This window comes from Babylonia areolata, chromosome 14 (assembly GCF_041734735.1).
Source record: "Babylonia areolata isolate BAREFJ2019XMU chromosome 14, ASM4173473v1, whole genome shotgun sequence".
Lineage (NCBI taxonomy): Eukaryota > Metazoa > Mollusca > Gastropoda > Neogastropoda > Buccinidae > Babylonia > Babylonia areolata.
Genome location: NC_134889.1, coordinates 18,933,211 through 18,953,970, shown reverse-complemented (window position 1 = coordinate 18,953,970; position 20,760 = coordinate 18,933,211). Strand labels below are relative to the sequence as shown.

General features: G+C 46.0%; 1 protein-coding gene across 5 annotated transcripts in view; it reads right to left on the bottom strand.

Moving 5' to 3' along the window:
- Positions 1-20,760, bottom strand: part of LOC143289884 (uncharacterized) — a 106,573-nt gene that overhangs the window by 6,573 nt on the left and 79,240 nt on the right. For all 5 annotated transcript variants that reach the window (XM_076599093.1, XM_076599096.1, XM_076599092.1 and 2 more), the window contains 7 exons: positions 18,017-18,104; positions 15,061-15,212; positions 12,382-12,694; positions 11,614-11,703; positions 9,580-9,734; positions 7,707-8,167; positions 3,843-4,175 (listed from right to left, as the gene is read on the bottom strand). In XM_076599093.1, the coding sequence (XP_076455208.1) occupies positions 3,843-4,175; positions 7,707-8,167; positions 9,580-9,734; positions 11,614-11,703; positions 12,382-12,694; positions 15,061-15,212; positions 18,017-18,104 (1,592 nt within the window). The remainder of the gene's footprint in view (positions 1-3,842; positions 4,176-7,706; positions 8,168-9,579; positions 9,735-11,613; positions 11,704-12,381; positions 12,695-15,060; positions 15,213-18,016; positions 18,105-20,760) is intronic.

Sequence of the window (20,760 nt, the reverse complement as noted above, 5' to 3'; positions counted from 1 at the left end):
AAAAAAGAGCAAAGACCGCGTGTTATACAGCTAGTTAGCTACTGGAGGTTGCTATAATCATAGTGATAACATGTCAAAAGCACGCGCCAGTTTAAAAAGCTAAAAACTGTTAATTGATCTCATACGTATGGAATATTAGTTTTCTCTCCCCTCCCCTCCTCTCTCTCTCTCTCCACTGAACCAGACCACTGGATTTGTCACAGTTGGGGGAAAAGAAAACAACCGAAACAACTAAAACAACAAACAACGAAAAATTAACAAAGAAGAAATTGACGTAGGAATGCGGATTGTCAATCGCGATCGTCAGTTCACCGAGTTCAACATACAATGGTTACAAATGTACTCAGAGAAATCGAGAATGAGAAGGGGAGGGGAAGAGACACTGACATAGATTCAATTGTGAAGACAACCGGCTCATACACAAAGAGGGTGGGGGATACAATAGGGGAAGGAGAGCAAGAACAAGAAGAACAAGAACAAGAACTTTAATCCCCAGGCCTCCGGCCCCTAGAAAGAGGTCAAAAGTACACAACATGGTGATCACGTAGCGACAACAGAATGTAAAATACATACTAATTTAAACCTGTAGAACAACAGTGCTTCTTGTGCATTGTAAATTAACTCTAAATTTCTTCATTGCTGTCAACGAATTCCTGTCGTATCTTCAGGGCATTAAATATATAAACACAAGAGTTTGCGAATACTGTAAATTGAACCATTCTTCAGCAAGTGAACATACGATTAACCTTCAGAGTTCAGATGTTATTGCCAGAGGTCACAACTGTTTACAAAATGATTTTCGTCTTCGAGAGAGAGAGAACTCAGAACTCAAAACGTTTTTTATTCAAGGAGAGAGAGAGAGAGAGAGAGAGAGAGAGAGAGAGAGAGAGAGAGAGAGAGAGAGAGAGGATATAGAGACAAGAGAAAGAGGTGGGTGTAGGCAGAGAGGAAGAGAGAGAGAGCGAGAGAGAGAGAGAGGAGAGAGAGAGAGGAGAGAGAGACAAGAGAAAGAGGTGGGTATAAGCAGAGAGGAAAAGAGAGAGAGAGAGAGAGAGAGAGCGAGGAGAGAGGAGAGAGAGAGAGAGAGAGAGAGGATAGAGAGACAAGAGAAAGAGGTGGGTATAGGCAGAGAGGAAAAGAGAGAGAGAGGGGGAGAGAGAGAGATTAGAAAGAGGTGGGTATAGGAAGAGAGGAAGAGAGAGAGAGAGAGAGAGAGAGAGAGAGAGAGAGAACTCAGAACTTAGAAAGAGAGAGAGAGAGAGAGAACTCAGAACTAAGAAAGAGAGAGAGAGAGAGAGAGAGAGAGAGAGAGAGAGCTGGGTATAGGCAGAGAGGAAGAGAGAGAGAGGGAGGGACAGAGAGTGAGAGAGAGAGAGATAATAGAAAGAGGTGGGTGTAGGCAGAGAGGAAGAGAGAGAGGGAGGGAGAGAGAGAGAGGGAGGAGAGAGAGAGGTGGATATAGGCAGAGAGGAAGAGAAAGAGAGAGAGGAGAGAGAGAGAGGTGAGTATAGGCAGAGAGGAAGAGAAAGAGAGAGAGAGGAGAGAGAGAGACAGAGAGAGAGAGGCGAGAGAGGGAGAGAGAATAGAAAAAGGTGGGTATAGGCAGAAAGGAAGAGAAAGAGAGAGAGGGGAGAGAGAGAGGGGGGAGAGAGAGAGGGAGAGAGAGAGAGAGAACAGAAAGAGGTGGGTATAGGCAGAGATGAAGAGAGAGAGAGAGAGGAAGAGAGAGAGAGAGAAAGAGAGAGAACAGAGACAGAGAGGAGATAGAGGGAGGGGAGAAAGAGAGAAAAGAAAGTGGAGGGGGGAGGTGGGGGAGAAAGTCCCAAACTAAAACTTATTTTCAATACAACCAACGCTTCATTCTCCACTGCATTTAAAATAGGACAATAGGATTGAAGAAAAAAAAAAAGCGAACAGAAAAGCAAACACACACACAGACACACACACACAGACACATACACACAGACACACACAATTATGAATGTGACAATAATCCCTCGGTCTGGTTCACAATTAGATTAGAGCCAATCAAAGGAAAGATATATATATATATATATATATATATATATATATATATATATATATATATATATATATATATATAACAACAACAACAAACCGGCAAAGAATTCTTTTCTGTTTTTCCTCCCACTCCACTTCCCCAAACCAGATTCATCACCACATTAAACACTCATCATCACTGATGCAAGACACCATGTTAATGTTCACATAATTATATCTATCGTGAAATATGGCCGAAAAAATGGTTTGTTTTTTTTTTCTTCTTAATTTTCATTTTATTTTAAAGGAAAGACATCGACATTCAGAACAAATCGACCTGTGTTAATAAAAGTAGCAGTAGTCGTGTTAGATAGTTGAATCATAAAGAAAGGTCTGGCTACATTAGAGAGAGAGAGAGAGAGAGAGAGAGAGAGAGAGAGAGAGAGAGAGAATTTTGATATATTTAAGTGTCCATTCAGTAGTTAAGCCCTGTAGACAAGGGGGTAATACTCCTCTCTCTCTCTCTCTCTCTCTCTCTCTCTGTTAATCATCATCCCTCTTTTTTAACATGGTTCAACTGCTGAATGGAAACTTTGTGTCAAATCTCTCTCTCTCTCTCACTCTGTGTGTGTGTGTGTGTGTGTGTGTGTGTGTGTGTGTGTGTGTGTGTGTCTGTCTGTCTCTGTTGTCTCTCTGTCTGCCTCTCTCTCTCTCTCTCTCTCTCTCTCTCTCACACGCACACATACACACAAAGCCACTCATTTTCCCCTCTCTTTTCAAGCCGACCTGCTACTCTTTACCATCCACCAGGATTTAGTGAAGATATGAGCAAAAAAAAACAAAAAACAAAACAAAACAAAAAAACACACCAAAGTTTAGTAACTCTACCCAACCCAGAGAGAAAACAAAACTATAAAAAAAACAAAGTTTAAGAAAAGAACCAAAAAACCCATCACCATGAAGAGTAAGTTTTAAAAAAAAAAGCACACGCATACATATATACACAAGCGCGCGCACGCGCGCTCACGCACACATACAGACATACATACATACAGACAGACAGAAACACACATACACACACACTCACACAGCCCTCAACCCCCCCAGCCCATCCCCTACCCCCCAACTCTCTCCCTACCGCACCCCCCACCACCACCCCACCCCACCACACACACACACACACACAGCCCTCAATCCACCCCCCTACCCCCTACACTCTCCCTCACGCACCACCACCCCAACACTACTACCATCCACTACACACACACACACACACACACACACACACACACATACATCCCTCAACCCTTCCCCACCACCACTCTCTCCCTACCGCACCTCGCCACTACCACCACCCACCACACACACACACACACACACAGCCCTCAACCCACCATCCACACCCCAAACTCTCTCCCTACCGCAATCCCCACCCCACCACTACCACCACTCACCACATACACACACACACACACACACACAGCCCTCAACCCCACTCCCCCACCTCCAAATTCTCTCCCTACCGCCACCTACACCCCACCACTACCACCACACACCACACACACACACCCTCAACCCTCCGCCTCTCACTACTCTCTCCCTACCGCACCCCTCACCTCACCACTACCACCACACACACACACACACACACACACACAGCCCTCAATCCACCTCCTTCCCACTCTCTCCCTACCGCACCCCCGACCCCACCACTACCACCACCCACCACACACACACACAAACAACCTCCCCCCCCCCCCCCACACACACACACATACATACACCACCGACCACCATTCTCCATCCTTGATGATGATGACGACAACTAAAGTAAAGTATACCTGCATGGCGCTCTGTATCCGACGGAACGAGCGGGCCTGCTGCTGCGCATGCTGGTGGTGGTGGTGGTGCTGGTGGTGGTGGTGGTGCTGGTGGTTGTGATGCATGAGAAGTGACGCCCTCTGGCGGCGGATGCCGGCGGCGCTGTGCGCGCGCTCCTCGCGCTCGTGAGGCCCCCCGCCTCCTCCTCCTCCTCCGTTCATCATGAGCTGCTGGGCCGCCACTAAGAGACTGTGAGGCACGTTCTTCATGCTGTTGGTGCCGCCTGTCGGCCTCTCCACCACGCCCCTTTCCCCGCGCTTAGAGCGGAGCTTCAGCTTGGTCTGTTCGCGCACCTGCAGGGATGGATGGTAGGGAGGGGGAGGGGTTGGTAGGTGTGTATCAATAGTATTGGTAGGTACATTATGTATATGAATATATATCTGAATGTGGATGGCTGTATCTATCTATCTATCTATCTATGTATCTATCTGTGTATCTGTCTATCTATATATATACAGAGAGAGAAAGAGGGAGAGAGAGAGAGAGAGAGAGAGAGAGAGAGAGAGAGAAAGAGGGAGAGAGAGACAGAGAGAAAGAGAGATAGAAAAAAGACACACACACACACACACACACACACACACACATATATATATATATATACAGAGAGAGAGAGACAGAGAGAGAGAGACAGAGAGACAGAGGGAGAGAGAGAGAGACGATGACAATGACATCGACCCATACACAAATCTACGTACATAGCCACACTCACTCACACACACACACACACACACACACACACACACACACACACACATTTATTTACCATTGCACTTGTGTCTTATAAACCTTACGGTTTCATGACAATAAAATCTGTTCTATTCTATTCTATTCTGTTCACACACACAACGAAGATGGATGTTCACAGACACGTTTCTACGAGGTATCCAAGAGTTCTTGGTGTTTCAAAGCATAGAGAGAGAGAGACAGAGAGACAGAGAGACAGAGAGAGAGACAGAGAGAGACTGGACACTGGAATTATTTATTGTCATTGCCAAGAAAGGTCTTTTGACAAGGGGGCAACAACATAAATGCATATATTTTAGCTTCAAAACAACAACAACAAAAAACTATATTTTTTTCCCTGAACCCTTCAGTCAGTTTAAACCAAGAAAATATGCAATACTTGGAAACACTTAAGTCACATCCTGACAAAAACTCAACGAAACGGAACTAAAGAAAAACAAAAATGTAATGATAATAAAATACCAAAATGAATGATGGGGACGAGACAGACAGACAGAGAGAGAGAGAGAGAGAGAGAGAGAGAGAGAGAGAGAGAGAGAGAGAGAGGAATATTCATTTATGTGGATGATAGCGTTACGTGGGTGGGTGGATACGAATATATCTGAATGTGGATGGATACACACACGCACCCCCCCCTCTCTCTCTCTCTCTCTCTCTATATATATATATATATATATTATCAAATAATGTTTATGAATGTGGATTGATATATAAGAATGTTCATTGATGTGGATGATAGTGTGGGTGGGTGGATATAAGAATATATCTGAACGTGGACACACACACACACACACACACTCACACACATTCATATATATATATATATATATATATATATATATATATATATATATATATAATGTTTTTTATATATATATATATATATATATATATATATATATATATATATAAGAATGTTTATGAATGTGGATGGATATAAAATACGAATATACACTGATGTGGATACGAATATAATCATCTGAACGTGGATGGATTTTGTGTGATAGTCGTGTCCGATTATGACCATCAGAACAGCAGAGGAAGTAACTGCTGTCCCGACTATCTGGGCTAGAATTTGATTATATTGGAGAGTGTTTTTCCCAAGTAAAAGCCCCACTCTTTCGGCCAAGAGGGTTTTAGGACAGCCGGCGTTGGGATGGTTCCCAGAAAGCCAGCTAAACCCCAAGGCTGTAGCACTAAGAGCCAGTGCAATCTTGCCTCCTAGTTTGAGAGTCATATTCCTTCACAAAAGACTGAGCTGTAAATAACTTCCCACTGCAACTGAAAAACCATTGATCGTACAGCTCCCACTTTGCCGTTGACCCAATTGTAAGGACTATGACTCTCAAACTAGGAGGCAAAATTACACTGGCCCTAAGTGCTGCAGCCTTGGAGGCCAGTTGGCTTTTGGGGAACCATCCCAACGCCGACTGTCCTAAAATCCACTTGGCCGAGAGAGCAGGGAAAGACACTCTCCACTATAATCAAATTCTCTCACCTTGACCAGGTAGACTTTTGTCTCAACCTTAACGAGGCAAGAACCTTCCCCCTCAACCTTAACGAGGCAAGAACTGTCCCCCTCAACTTTAACCAGGCAGGAACTGTCACAGTCAACCAGGCAAGAACTGTCCCCCTCAACCATAACGAGGCAGGAACTGTCCCCCTCAACCTTAACTAGGCAAGAACTGTCTCCCTCAACCTTAACGAGGCAAGAACTGTCTCCCTCACCCTTAACGAGGCAAGAACTGTCTCCCTCACCCTTAACGAGGCAGGAACTGTCCCCCTCAACCTTAACAAGGCAAGAACTGTCCCCCTCAACCTTAACGAGGCAAGAACTGTCCCCCTCACCCTTAACGAGGCAAGAACTGTCCCCCTCAACCTTAACAAGGCAAGAACTGTCCCCCTCAACCTTAACTAGGCAAGAACTGTCCCCCTCACCCTTAACGAGGCAAGAACACTCTCCACTATAATCAAATTCTCTCACCTTGACCAGGTAGACTTTTGTCTCAACCTTAACGAGGCAAGAACCTTCCCCCTCAACCTTAACGAGGCAAGAACTGTCCCCCTCAACCTTAACGAGGCAAGAACTGTCTCCCTCACCCTTAACGAGGCAAGAACTGTCTCCCTCACCCTTAACGAGGCAAGAACTGTCCCCCTCAACCTTAACAAGGCAAGAACTGTCCCCCTCAACCTTAACGAGGCAAGAACTGTCCCCCTCAACCTTAACAAGGCAAGAACTGTCCCCCTCAACCTTAACTAGGCAAGAACTGTCTCCCTCACCCTTAACGAGGCAAGAACTGTCTCCCTCACCCTTAACGAGGCAAGAACTGTCTCCCTCACCCTTAACGAGGCAAGAACTGTCTCCCTCAACCTTAACTAGGCAAGAACTGTCTCCCTCACCCTTAACGAGGCAAGAACTGTCCCCCTCAACCTTAACGAGGCAAGAACTGTCTCCCTCAACCTTAACGAGGCAAGAACTGTCTCCCTCAACCTTAACGAGGCAAGAACTGTCTCCCTCACCCTTAACGAGGCAGGGACTGTCACACTCAACCTTAACGAGCCAAGAACTGTCCCCCTCAACATTAACGAGGCAGGAACTGTCCCCTTCAACTTTAACGAGGCAAAAACTGTCCCCCTAAACTTTAACCAGGCAAGAACTGTCCCCCTCAACTTTAACGAGGCAAGAACTGTCCCCATCAACCATAACGAGGCAAGAACTGTCCCCCTCAACCATAACGAGGCAAAAACTGTCCCCCTCAAGCTTAACCAGGCAAGAACTGTCCCTCAAAATTAACAAGGCAAGAACTGTCTTCCTCAACTTTAACGAGACAAGAACTTCCCCCTTAACGTTAACGAGGCAAGAACTGTCCCCCTCAACTTTAACGAGGCAGGAACTGTCCCCCTCAACTTTAACGAGGCAAGAACTGTCCCCCTCAACTTTAACCAGGCAAGAACTGCCCCCCTCAACTTTAACCAGGCAAGAACTGCCCCCCTCAACTTTAAGGAGACAAGAATTTCCCCCTCAACCTCAACGAGACAAGAACTGTCCCCCTCAACTTTAACGAGGCAAGAACTGTCACCTTGATGAGGTAGAACACACTCCCGGGCCCGTGCTGGTCGATGAGGGGACCCCGGTGGTTGAGGAACTCCTTCTCCGCCTCCGACACGCTGATCTCTCCTCGGTCCCTCTCCTGATGACCGCTGCCACCACCACTGGAGGAGGAGGTGGAGGAGGAGGAATAGGAAAAGGAGGAGGAGGAGGAAGAAGAGGAGGACGAAGATGCCGGCTGAGTCCTGAGCTCGATGAGCCTGGCCAGGTGCCCCAGGAAGGGGACGTCCTCTTTGGTGGCTGACGGGAGCAGCGACTGTCGGGCCCGGAGCTTGACGCCGATCTGCCGCCGCATTGCGTCGATGGTGCGCGGGTGACGTCGCACGAAGAGGCGCTCGTAGTGCTTGCGCTCCAGCACTAGCACCTCCGTCTGCTCCTTGCACACTGCCGTCTGCAGGTAGGTGGCCAGCTCCATCGTCATCTCTGTGTCTCCTGGTTGGGGAAGTAAGGGAAGTGTGGGTAAGGTGGTGTGGGTGAGGTGGGGGTATTTGGTGGTGGTGGTGGTGTGGGGATGGGTGGGGGTGAGGGTGGGTAGATAGTGGGTGGGTGGGTGGAGTGGGTAGATGGTGGCGGGTGGGGTGTGTGGGCGTGGGGAGGTGGTGGTGGTGGTTGGGGAGGCATGGGTGTTGGGGGTTTGTAGAGTGAAATGCGGGAGGGGTGGGTGTGAGGGGTAAGTGGGTGGAAAAGGAAGGAACGCGTGTAGAGGTGGGGGGGGGGGAGGTTTTTGGCCAGGGGGGGAAGGTAGGAAGGGTTGTGGGGGGTGAGGATTGAGGGGAGTGGGGGAAGGAAGGATGGGAGGGTTTGGGTGGAGATGAGGGTGGGGGAGTTCAGGGGAAGGGTGGCAGAGGGTTGTGAGGGTGATGGTTGGGGAAGGGGGGGGGAAGGTGGGAAGGGTTTTTTTGGGCAGGGGTTGGGGAAGTAAGGGAAGGGTGGATGGATGAGGGGTAAGTGGGGGAAGGGTGGAAAGGAATGGGTGTGGGGGTGAGTTTTGTGGGGGCAGTTGGGGGGGGGGGGGTAGGTGGGAGATGTTGTGCGGGTGACGGTTGGGGGCCAGTGGGGGAAGTCGGGAGGTGTTGTGTGTGTGTGGGTGTGGGTGTGGGGGTGAGGATTGTGGGGTGTGGGGGTGAGGGAGTGGGAATGAAGATGTGGCGATGGAGGGAATGGAGAGGGGTGGAAGGGAACTGAGGATGGGGGACGGGGGTGAGGGGTGGAGGGGTATGGATGTGGGTGAGGGAAGTGGGGGTAGGAGCGGTAGTAGGGGAAGGGGTGAGGGTAAGGTGGGGAAAGGGGAGGTGGAGGGGCGTGGGGTGGGGTGGGGTGGGCAAGCACAGTATTGAAAGCACGGATCAGAAAAGGAGGGACAAATTATTGTACACCAGGTGGTGGTGTGGAGGATGGGTGGGATGGGGTGTGTGTATGTGTGTGCTTGTGTCTGAGTGTGTGTGTCTGTGCGTGTGCGTGCGTGTGTGTGTGTGTGTGTGTGTCTGTTTGTGTGCGCGTGCGCTTGCACAACCCCCCCGGAGGCGATACACCGAAAGAAACAAGGTGAACCAACTGGACAGAAACAGAAAAACAAACAAACCAAAAACAAACAAAAATCAACAACCCAAAGAGTCTGAGTCTTGAGTCCAACGGAGAAGAGCTGTTGATGATGATGATGACGACGATCATACATCAACCCAGCCCTTACACGTTTGCTCGGGGTGGGGTGGGGTGGTGGTGGAGGTGGAGAAGGCCCCAAGAAATTTTGTTTAAAAAGGGAAAAAAAAGTGGGGGGTGGTGGGTTGGGGGTGGAGAGTGGTGGAGAGTGGTGGGGGTGGTGGTGGTGCGGAAGCGAAACTTACCCACAGATTCGTTGATACCCAGGTAGCAGAGGCGGGTGCTCTTGTTGCTGCCGTTGCTGTTGTCGCGCTTCCTCAGGTTGCTGCTGCTGCTGGCGTTGGAGCCTTCTGTGCTGGTGCTGTTGCTGTTGCGGCCTTTGTCCGACTTCCGTATCAGCCTTAAAAAAAAACAAAAAAAACAGTTCGGTGTCTGTTGTTCATGTGCGAGCGCTGGACAGAATACTTGGGGTTTGTTTCTTTGGTGTGTGTGTGTGTGTGTGTGTGTGTGTGTGTGTGTTGTGTTGTGTTGTGTTGTGTTGTGTGTGTGTGTGTGTGTGTGTGTGTGTGTGACACTGTGTGTGTGACTCTGTGTGTGTGTGTGTGTGTGTGTGTGTGTGTGTGCGTGTGCGTGCGTGTATGTGACTGTGTGTGTGTGACTCTGTGTGCGTGTGACTTCATGGCGTGTGTGTGTGTGTGTGTGTGTGTGTGTGAATATATTTTGTTAAAGGTAGCCCCCATGCAAGCCCTGACCTCCACTCACCGCTCTTCTTCTGCCGCCCTCCTCTTCCATTTATCTGTCATTCTTTTGCAGGAATGGGGTGGGTGTTACAGTTTCGAATGCAGGTGGAGGGCGGTGTGTGTGGGGGTGGGTGTGTGTGTGTGTGTGTGTGGGGGGGGGGCGTGGGGGTAGGTGTGTATGTGTATGGGTGTGTGTGTGGGGGGGGGGATGTGAGGGTGTGGGTGCGCAGGAATGGAGGAGTACGAGTGTGTGTTTTTCTTTTCTTGTTCTGTCTTGTCTGAGTATCTTTGAAAATCACCCCCCCTCTCTCTCTCTCTCTCTCTCTCTTTCACTCATATACACACGAGCGGGCTCGCACGCGCGCGCGCACAAAGACACACTCACGCACACAAACACAAACACGTAAACACGCAAACATAATTATATACAAACATGCACACACTCAGACACGAGCACGCACATGCACTCTCTCTCTCTCTCTTGTAATTGTATTTAGACATTTTTTTTCTTCAAAATTTCACACTCATTTCACACTCATTTGCCCAGTTTCCCCCATTCACATCTCCCACCCCTTCTAACCGATAATAATCAAATGTATTCATAAATACTTTACGAAATGTCTTCAATCACCGATATGTGTGACGGGACATTTTACAAAATTCCTCCTCTCTCTCTCTCTCTCTCTCTCTCTCACTCACACACACACACGCACACACACGCACACAGGTATACACAGATAATACATCAACTCTTAAACACAGAGAGATAGGGGCGAGAGAAATAGAGGGAGGCAGAAAGAGAGAGAGAGAGAGAGAGAGAGAGAGAGGAGGGGAGAGAGACAGAAAGAGAGTAGAGGAGAGAACAGATAGAGAGAGGGGTGGAGAGAGAGTACAGGAGAGGGTAGAGAGAGAGTAGAGGAGAGAAGAGAGAGAGACACACACAGAGACAGAGAGAGAGAGAGATAATAAATGTTTTGAACAATGAACAAATGTATTATTGAGGGTAAACTGGATAAGCTGGAAGCTTCTTTACAACAACAACTACAACAACAAGAGTTAATCACGAAACAAAAAAAAATAGCATGGAATATAACTTACTCACACACACACACACACACACACACACACACACACGCACGCACACACCAGCTTACGCACGCATGCATACACGGACTGATATACACTAATCTGAGCTCCTTTCCCTGTTCACATTGTCAGAGCAACGAAAAAATGTTATTGTGTGGAAGCTCTCTCAAGAAACTCAAACAAAACACGGAATATAAGAATTGTTTATAATTGTTTCATGAGATATTTTTGGTACTCTTTTTTGAATGATACCAAGGTGGATTTATTTTTTCAGATAGTCGGGAATTTCATTCCATAGTTTACCACCAGAATACATGAGAGATGACATGAAAAGGTTAGTTCTCGGACGAGAGAGAGAGAGTGAGAGAGAGAGAGAGAGAGAGAGAGAGAGAGAGAGAGAGAGGGGTGAAGACTGGCCACCATACCATCAGATCAAATCGTCAGTCAACTTACTTCTCCACTTCGTTCTCACTGGCCGCCTTGAAGATCTTGGCGTACTGCGTTGCGTGAGTGGACGGGTCGATCTGAATCTCTACCTGTCCTCTGAAAATAGAAAAAAAAAGAACAAAAAAATCCCCAAAAACCACAATGCACAACGCCCCTGTATGCATGGTTAGAGAGGCTGAACGAGCGGAATAACGGGATGCTTTTTGAAATCTTTAGAATTTATTTTCATTTTGTTATATTTCATTTCAAGTTTGTTGCATGCGATCTTTCTATTATCTCTCCCCTCCCTTCCTCACTCCCCATTTCATTTCGCTCCAAATTACTTTTTCGTTTATTCAATAAGTTATATATCTCCTTATTTGTTCACACATTCATGTATTCTTGTGTTTGTTTGTTTGTTTATTTATGTTTGTTTATTCATTTATCCATTCATTTATTGGAACATAATACTATGTTTGAGTATTCCGTTATTTGATAATTGATTTACACACACACACACACACACACACACACACAGGCATATATATATATATATATATATATATATATATATATATATATGGAGAGAGAGAGAGAGAGAGAGAGAGAGAGAGAGAGAGAGAGAGAGAGAGATTGAATACACACACACACACACATGTGTATATATATATATATATATATCTGTGTGTATGAGTGTGTGTGCGCGCGTGCGTGTGTGTGTGTGTGTGTGTGTGTGTATTCAATCACAAGGTTAATCGTTTGTTCATCTATCCCAGACACACACACCATACCCACCTCAAAATAAAGTACGCGAACTCCACCTCCTCCCCTTGCTTGACCAGCATGGTATCATAGGGGAGGGTCTTCTTGTACAGTGCCATGGTCAGCTGCTTGCAGTACTTGGGCGCCCAGCTGCGGAAGAGGGCGTTGCCTTGGATGAAGTGGCGCTTGTCCTGGAACTCCTGGGCCAGGATGCTCTTGACACTGCGGTCGTACAGCGGCTTGTCCACGATCAGCAGGTCCGTCCTGGTGTCCACCACCACCGTGGCCGTGCGGATGGGCTTGTGCTCCTCGATCAGGGCCACCTCGCCCACCGAGTTGCCCTCGCCTGGTAAAGGGGGTGGGGGTTGGGGTGGGGGAGCCGGGAAAGAAAACGAAAGTGAAAACGAATGCAGAAGCAGAAGTGGGAGTGGACGTAAAAGCAAAATTGAATGTGCTCCTTGATACAGGCCACCTCGACCACAGACATGCTCGCCTGGTAGGAAAACCTGAAAGTGAAAGTGAGAGTGAAAGTAAATGTAAATGTGGAAGTGAAAGTGAAAGTGCTCCGCAATCAGGCCACCTTGACCACAGACATGCTCACCTGGTAAGAAAACAGGAATGTGAAAGTGAGAGTGAAAGTTAAAGTGAATATGGAAGTGGAAGTGAAAGTAAAAGTGAAAGTGAATGTGGAAGTGGAAGTAAAAGTGAAAGTGTGAAGGCGAAAATAAAAGTGCTCCTGGATCAGGGCCACCTCGCCCACAGAGTTGCCCTCGTCTGGAGTGGAAAAGCCGGGAAAGCGAAAGTGAAAGTGAAAGTAAAAGTGAATGTGGAAGTGGAAGTAAAAAAAAAAAAAAAAAGTTAAAGTGAATCTGGAAGCAGATGTGATAGTTAAAGTGAAAATGCTCCTCGATCAGGGCCACCTCGCCCATGGAGTTGCCCTCGCCTGGTATAGTGGGTGAAATCCTGGAAAGAGAAAGCGAAAGTGAAAATGAAAATAAATGTGGAAGTGAAAGTGAATGTAGAAGTTGAAGTGGAAGTGAAAATAAAAGTAAAAGTGAAGTTGAAAGTGAAAGTAGTCCTTGATCAGGGCGACCTAACTCACAGAATAGCCCTTGCCTGGTAGGAAGCCAGAAAACGAAAGCAAAAGTAACAAGAGAGGCAAGGCCTTCAAGACTCACTTGTGATACACTTAAAAAAAATCTAATCGTTAAAATGTCTTCTGTATTTGTTATTATAAAGTTTCACGTTAAAAAAAAAAAGTCCTAACCAGATTCGAATTAAGTCCCCTAGCATTAATTACAGAGTAATTTCCCTTTTTACTATCTGCACCAAAACGTTTGCAAAATAAATAAAACTTCCATGCTTAGCAAAAGAACTTCCTGTTTGAACCAAAAATGATAATAATGACTGCTCTTGTTGTTGGGTCAGAATATCAGATCAAAGTGCCAAGTTTAGAGAATACAAAAATATATATATAACAGTAAATGCAGTTTGCATATAATCTGGCTTCATTTTTTTATTTTTTGGTGCCCATCCCAGAGGTGCAATATTGTTTTAAACAAGATGACTGGAAAGAACTGAATTTTTCCTATTTTTATGCCTAATTTGGTGTCAACTGACAAAGTATTTGCAGAGAAAATGTCAATGTTAAAGTTTACCACAGACGGACACACACACACACACACACACACACACACACACACACACACACACAGACAACCGAACACCGGGTTAAAACATAGACTCACTTTGTTTACACAAGTGAGTCAAAAATGAAAGTGAAATTTAGTCAAAGTCGTGTTCGTTTGTGTGTATGTGTGTGCATGTGTGTATGTCTGCATGTTAAATATGAGCACGTGCAGTGTGTGTTTGCCTTGCTAGCACGTGTAACAACAGAACCAGCAATGACTGACCCAGAGACATGACGTAGAGCCCTAGTTCGGACCTGTCCAGCTCTCTGTCTTTGGACTGTGGGATAGATTGACAGATAAACTGTGTATGTCTGTGAGTGCAGTGTGTGTATGCCTTGTGAGCATGTGCAACAACAGCAAAGCAACAGGGGCTGACCTAGAGAGATGACGCAGAGCCCCTAGTTCGGACCTGTCCAGCTCGCTGTCTTTGTACTGTGGGATAGATTGACAGATTAACTGTGTATGTCTGTGAGTGCAGTGTGCATATGCCTTGTGAGCACGTGCAACATCAACAGCAGCAGCACAGGGATTGACGTAGAGAGATGACGTAGAGCCCTATTTTGGACCTGTCCAGTTTGCCGTCCTTGTACAGTTGGACAGATTGAAGGATAAACTGTGTATGTCTGTGAGTATGTGCACGCGCAGTGTGTGTATGCCTTGGGAGCACGTGCAACAACAGAAACATCAACAAAGCAACGGGGGCTGACCAAGAGAGATCACACAGAGCCCCAGTTTGAACCTGTCCAGTTTGCCGTCCTTGTACAGTGGGACAGATTGAAGGATGAACTGTGTATGTCTGTGAGTATGTGCACGCACAGTGTGTGTGTGCCTTGGGAGCACGTGCAACAACAGCAAAGCAACAGGGGCTCACCCAGAGAGATGGCGCAGAGCCCCTAGTTTGGACCTGTCCAGCTTGCCGTCCTCGTACAGTGGGATATATTGACAGATAAACTGTGTATGTCTGTGAGTGCAGTGTGCGCATGCCTTGTGAGCACGTGCAACAGTAACAACAATGGCTGACCTAGAGAGATGACGTAGAGCCCCAGTTTGGACCTGTCCAGCTTGCCGTCCTTGTACTGCAGGATGGACTGCAGCTCCTGCTTCTCCTCCTCCTCCCCTTTGTCCTGGTTGTGGATGTACACCGACACCTGGCCCGACAGCAGCACGTAGAAACTGCAAAACAATAACACACACACACACACATACACGAACACACACACACACACACACACGCGCGCGCACGCGCACACACACGAACGCACACACATGTACATGCACACACACACGCGCGCGCGCGCGCACACACACACACACACACATACACGAACGCACACACATGTACACACGCACACACACACACACACACACACACACACGAATGCACACACACACACACACACGAATGCACACACACACACACATAAACACGAACGCACACACACACACACACTTTCACACACACACACACACACACACTCACACACACATACACGAAGACACACACACACACGCACACTCACATACACACACATACACGAGCGCACACACACGCGCGCGCGCGCGCGCACACACACACACACAGAAGCATGCACGCGCGCACGCGGACACATCCACACACACACACACACACAGAAGCATGCACGCACACACGCACACATACACACACAGAAGCATGCACGCACACATACACACACACACCTCATGGATTTTGATCTGTATATGCACAAAGAAAACAGCAAACATCTATCTATCTATCACTATCCAACCACTGATCACACACACGCACACACACACACACACACACACAAACATGCACGCGCGCACGTGGACACTCACACACACACATACACACACACACGGAAGCATGCACGCACGCACGCACACGCACACACACACACTCACCTCATGGATTTTGATCTGTATATGCACAAGGTAAACAACAAATATCTATCTGTCTATCTATCTATCTATCTAACACCAACCAACCATTGATCAATCAATCAATCAATCAGTCTCTCTCTCTCTCACTCACACACATGCACACACACACACACACACACACACACACACACACACACACACATATCATAATTATACGCTCATAATACCCATTGTAGTAATAACGCAAAAATCAGTATTAGAAGTGGTCGTGTACTTAAAAAAAATTTTTTTTTAAAGGGAATTCTAAAAAAAAAAGAAAAAAAGAAAAAAAAAGTTTTCCAAATACTTATTCCTACCAAAGTTTGCACTGTTTTCCAAAATACTTATTCCTACCGAAGTTTGTATTGTTTTCCAAAATACTTATTCCTACCGAAGTTTGCACTGTTTTCCAAAATACTTATTCCTACCGAAGTTTGCATTGTTTTCCAAAATACTTATTCCTACCAAAGTTTGCACTGTTTTCCAAAATACTTATTCCTACCGAAGTTTGCACTGTTTTCCAAAATACTTATTCCTACCGAAGTTTGCATTGTTTTCCAAAGTACATATTCCTACCGAAGTTTGCACTGTTTTCCAAAATACTTATTCCTACCAAAGTTTGCACGGCACTCAAACACTTCCCTTTTATCAAAAGTCTGGGGCACCAGCCACGCCCGAGAGATGCGAGAGACACCTGCAGTAGCGCTGATAAGGGAATGTGAGCAACGCTTTTCAAAGAGACAATCCGTGAAGTGGGTGGCACTCAACCGTAAGGGTCTGTAAAAGTTCTAACCAGGTGTCGTCTTTATGCCTGGTGTTAAAGACTTACACGTGACCAAGAGAGACATGGAAAAGTACAGCTGGGAAAAGAATTTAAGCGATGGCTTCACCTTGGGGGAGAAGAGGAGGGGGGTGGTGAGGGGTGGGTAGAGGGGAGTGGACAGGCACAACAGCCGAGTGGTTAAACTGTCGGACTTTCAATCTGAAGGTTCGATATCCAGGTCACACGGTGCCTGGTGGGTAAAATGGTGGAGGTTTTATCCGATCTCCCAGGATCAGAAGATTGTCAACAGATCTGCCAGTGCCTGTACCCTTTTCGTGTGTATACGCATGCACAAAATCAGTTACGCACGTTAAAGATCCCGAAATCCATGTCAGCATTCCCGTGGGTTATGGAAACAAGAGCATACGCAGCATGCACCCCCTATCTCGAAATCGGAGTATGACTGCCTACATGATGGGGGGTCAAAACGGTCATACATATACGTAAAAAGCCCACTCGTGTATATGAGTGAAGGTGGTAGTCACAGCCCACGAACAAAGAAGAAGAAAAAAAGACTTCCCAGCACTGCATTGCTCGGACGGAAGAGCCTAGCATGGTCGTAACCAGCTACTAACTGTGTGTAGTACGGAACTGACCAAGGGCGTAGTTCGGTCAACGTAGGCATTTAGTGAGGTGTAACTGTCAAAAAAGTTAGAACCAAGCAATGCAGCTGGCATCAGGCGCCGAGCAAGGTACCCTCAGATTTGAAAGTCCAACGCTTTGACCACTCGGCCACTGCGCCAATGCCCACAGCTCTTGTCACCCCCAGTGGGAGGAAGTTAACTCACTCAGTACGGCCAGTCCTCTCTTCTCCTCTACACAGACCCCTCGGATGTCCAGTGGGTGTCTCAATGACCCAACATTTAGCTTCCGTCGTCAGAATTGTGGTATTCTTTGTCAACATTCACCTCTTCAGTATAAGAGCCTTCCGCTTGCAATATTTTGATGATGGTAACTGGGGTGAAACGCTGTTAACTCACTCAGTACGGCCAGTCCTCTCTTCTCTTCTACACAGGCCCCTCGGATGTCCAGTGGGTGTCTGAATGACCCAACCTTTAGCTTCCGTCGTCAGAATTGTGGTATCTTTGTCAACGTTCACCTCTTCAGTATAACAGCCTTCCGCTTGCAATATTTTGATGGTGGTAACTGGGGTGAAACGCTATTAACGTCGTCTCTTTTGCCGTTCGTATGGAGAGAGTTTTAACGCGGCTCACTCACTCACTCACTCACTCACCATTCTCCCACGTCGCCCTGTTTGATGATGATGTCATCGCGCTCCTTGGTGCCGAACTCACAGTTCTTGATGAGGTCCCTCAGCAGGTCTGCAACAGGAAAAAGCAAACAAACCAGCCGTGCATCAGTTCTTTCTTTTTGACAAACACGCTGAAGTACAATCACACTTTTATGCTGTTAGAGTTGAATCACACATTTTTATGCTATTATCGTTGAATCACACTTTTTTATGCTATTAGCGTTGAATCACACTTTCATTCTATTAGCGTTTAATCTCACACTTTTCTGCTATTGGTATTGAATTACACTTTTATGTTATTAGCGCTGAATCAAACTTTTATGCTGCTGGCTTTGAATCACACTTTTATGCTATGGCGTTAAATCACACTTTTATGCTATTGGCGTTGAAGCACACTTCTTTTATGCTGTTAGCGTTGAATCACACTTTTATGCTATTGGCGTTGAATCACACTTCTTTTATGCTGTTAGCGTTGAATCACACTTTTATGCTGTTAGCGTTGAATCACACTTATATGCTACTGGCGTTGAATCACACTTTTATGCTATTGGAATCACACTTTCATACTGTTAGCGTTGAGACACACTTTTATGCTATGGCGTTAAATCACACTTTTATGCTATGGCGTTAAATCACACTTTTATGCTATTGACGTTGAATCACACGTTTATGCTATTAGCGTTGAATCACACTTTTATGCTATTGACGTTGAATCGCACTTTTTATGCTGTTAGCGTTGAATCACACTTTTTATGCTGCTAGCGTTGAATCTCACACTTTTCTGCTATTTATTTGAATCACACACTTTTCTGCTATTTAGTTGAATCACACACTTTTCTGCCATTTAGTTGAATCACACTTTTCTGCTATTTAGTTGAATCACACACTTTTCTGGTATTAGCGTTGGATCACTTTTATGCTATTGACGTTGAATCACACTTTTATGCTATTAGCGTTGAATCACACTTTTATACTATTAGCGTTGAAGCACACTTTTTATGCTGCTAGCGTTGAATCTCACACTTTTCTGCTATTTATTTGAATCACACACTTTTCTGCTATTTAGTTGAATCACACACTTTTCTGCCATTTAGTTGAATCACACTTTTCTGCTATTTAGTTGAATCACACACTTTTCTGGTATTAGCGTTGGATCACTTTTATGCTATTGACGTTGAATCACACTTTTATGCTATTAGCGTTGAATCACACTTTTATACTATTAGCGTTGAATCACTTTTCTGCTATTGGCGTTGAATCACACTTTTATGCTATTAGCGTTGAATCAAACTTTTAAGCGGTTAGAGTTGACTCCCACTTTTATGCTATCGGCGTTGAATCACACTTTTATGCTATTGGCGTTGAATCACACTTTTATGCTATTGGCGTTGAATCACACTTTTATGCTATTGGCGTTGATTCGCACCTTTATGCTATCAGCGTTGAATCACACTTTTATGCTATTGGCGGTGAATCATACATTATGCTGCTATCGTTGAATGACGCTTTTATGCTATTGGCGTCGAATCACACTTTTATGCTATTGAAGTTGAGTCACTTTAATGCCACTGGCGTTAAATCACTTTTATGCTATTGGCGTTGAATAACTGTTTGTTTGTTTTTTTTCTTTAGCAAAACGGCTGTGTAAAATCAAGTTCGCACAAAGAAAGAGAGGCAGTCAGACAACCAGAAAACAAACAAACAGAGAAACAGTAACTGACAAAACAAACAAGCAAACAAACAAACAAAAAGATGAAAAAAGACGGAGAGACAGAAAGGCAGAGAGTTAGGGTAGGCGGAGGTGGGAGCGTGGTGGGAGGGCGGGCGGAGTAGGCCGAGCGGGGGCAGGGGGTGGGTTGGATTGGTGGAGGTAACGGGGAAGAGACATGGCAGGAAAAGGGAATGTTCCACAGTACTCCGAGCAGAAAACTGTGATCGTAATGTATTATATCACACACACACACACACACACACACACACACACACACACACACACACACGCGAAAAAAACAAACCCACAGACAGACATACATGCGCGCGCGCGCACACACACACACACACACACACACACACACACACTCACACACACACACAGACAAACACAGACACACACACATATACATACATACATACATACATACATACATACATACATGTCATCATCATCATCAGAAGAGGAAGGGGGTGAAGCAATAACAACAACAACAACAACAAAAAATAAAAAAATAAAAATAAAAACAAAAGCAAAAACAAAAAAGCCGAACTCCCAAAAGGATTGACAGTCCTCAAGCACGCCACGTCGCCGCCTTCTTCTTCAGCTAATCACAGAGTCAATATTTCCTCCCTGCAAACACGTAGAAAGTGGATCGGCGACAAACTCACACACGTACACACACACACGCACACGCACACACACACACACTCACACACACACACACACGCACGCACATATACAGACAAAAACAGACACACATACCCACATACACAGACACACACACACACACATACAGACACACAGAGACAAAAACAGACACACACACACCCCACCCTCCTCCCCACAAATACACTTACAAAGAGAGGAAGAAAGAGAGAGAGAGAGAAGGGTGAGGGAGGGAGGGAGACAGATAGAGAGAAAGAGAGGGAGAGGCATAGAGAGACATGGAGGGAGGCAGGGAGACTGAGAGAGACACTTTGACACTTTGACATTTTTATTGTCATTACCTGTA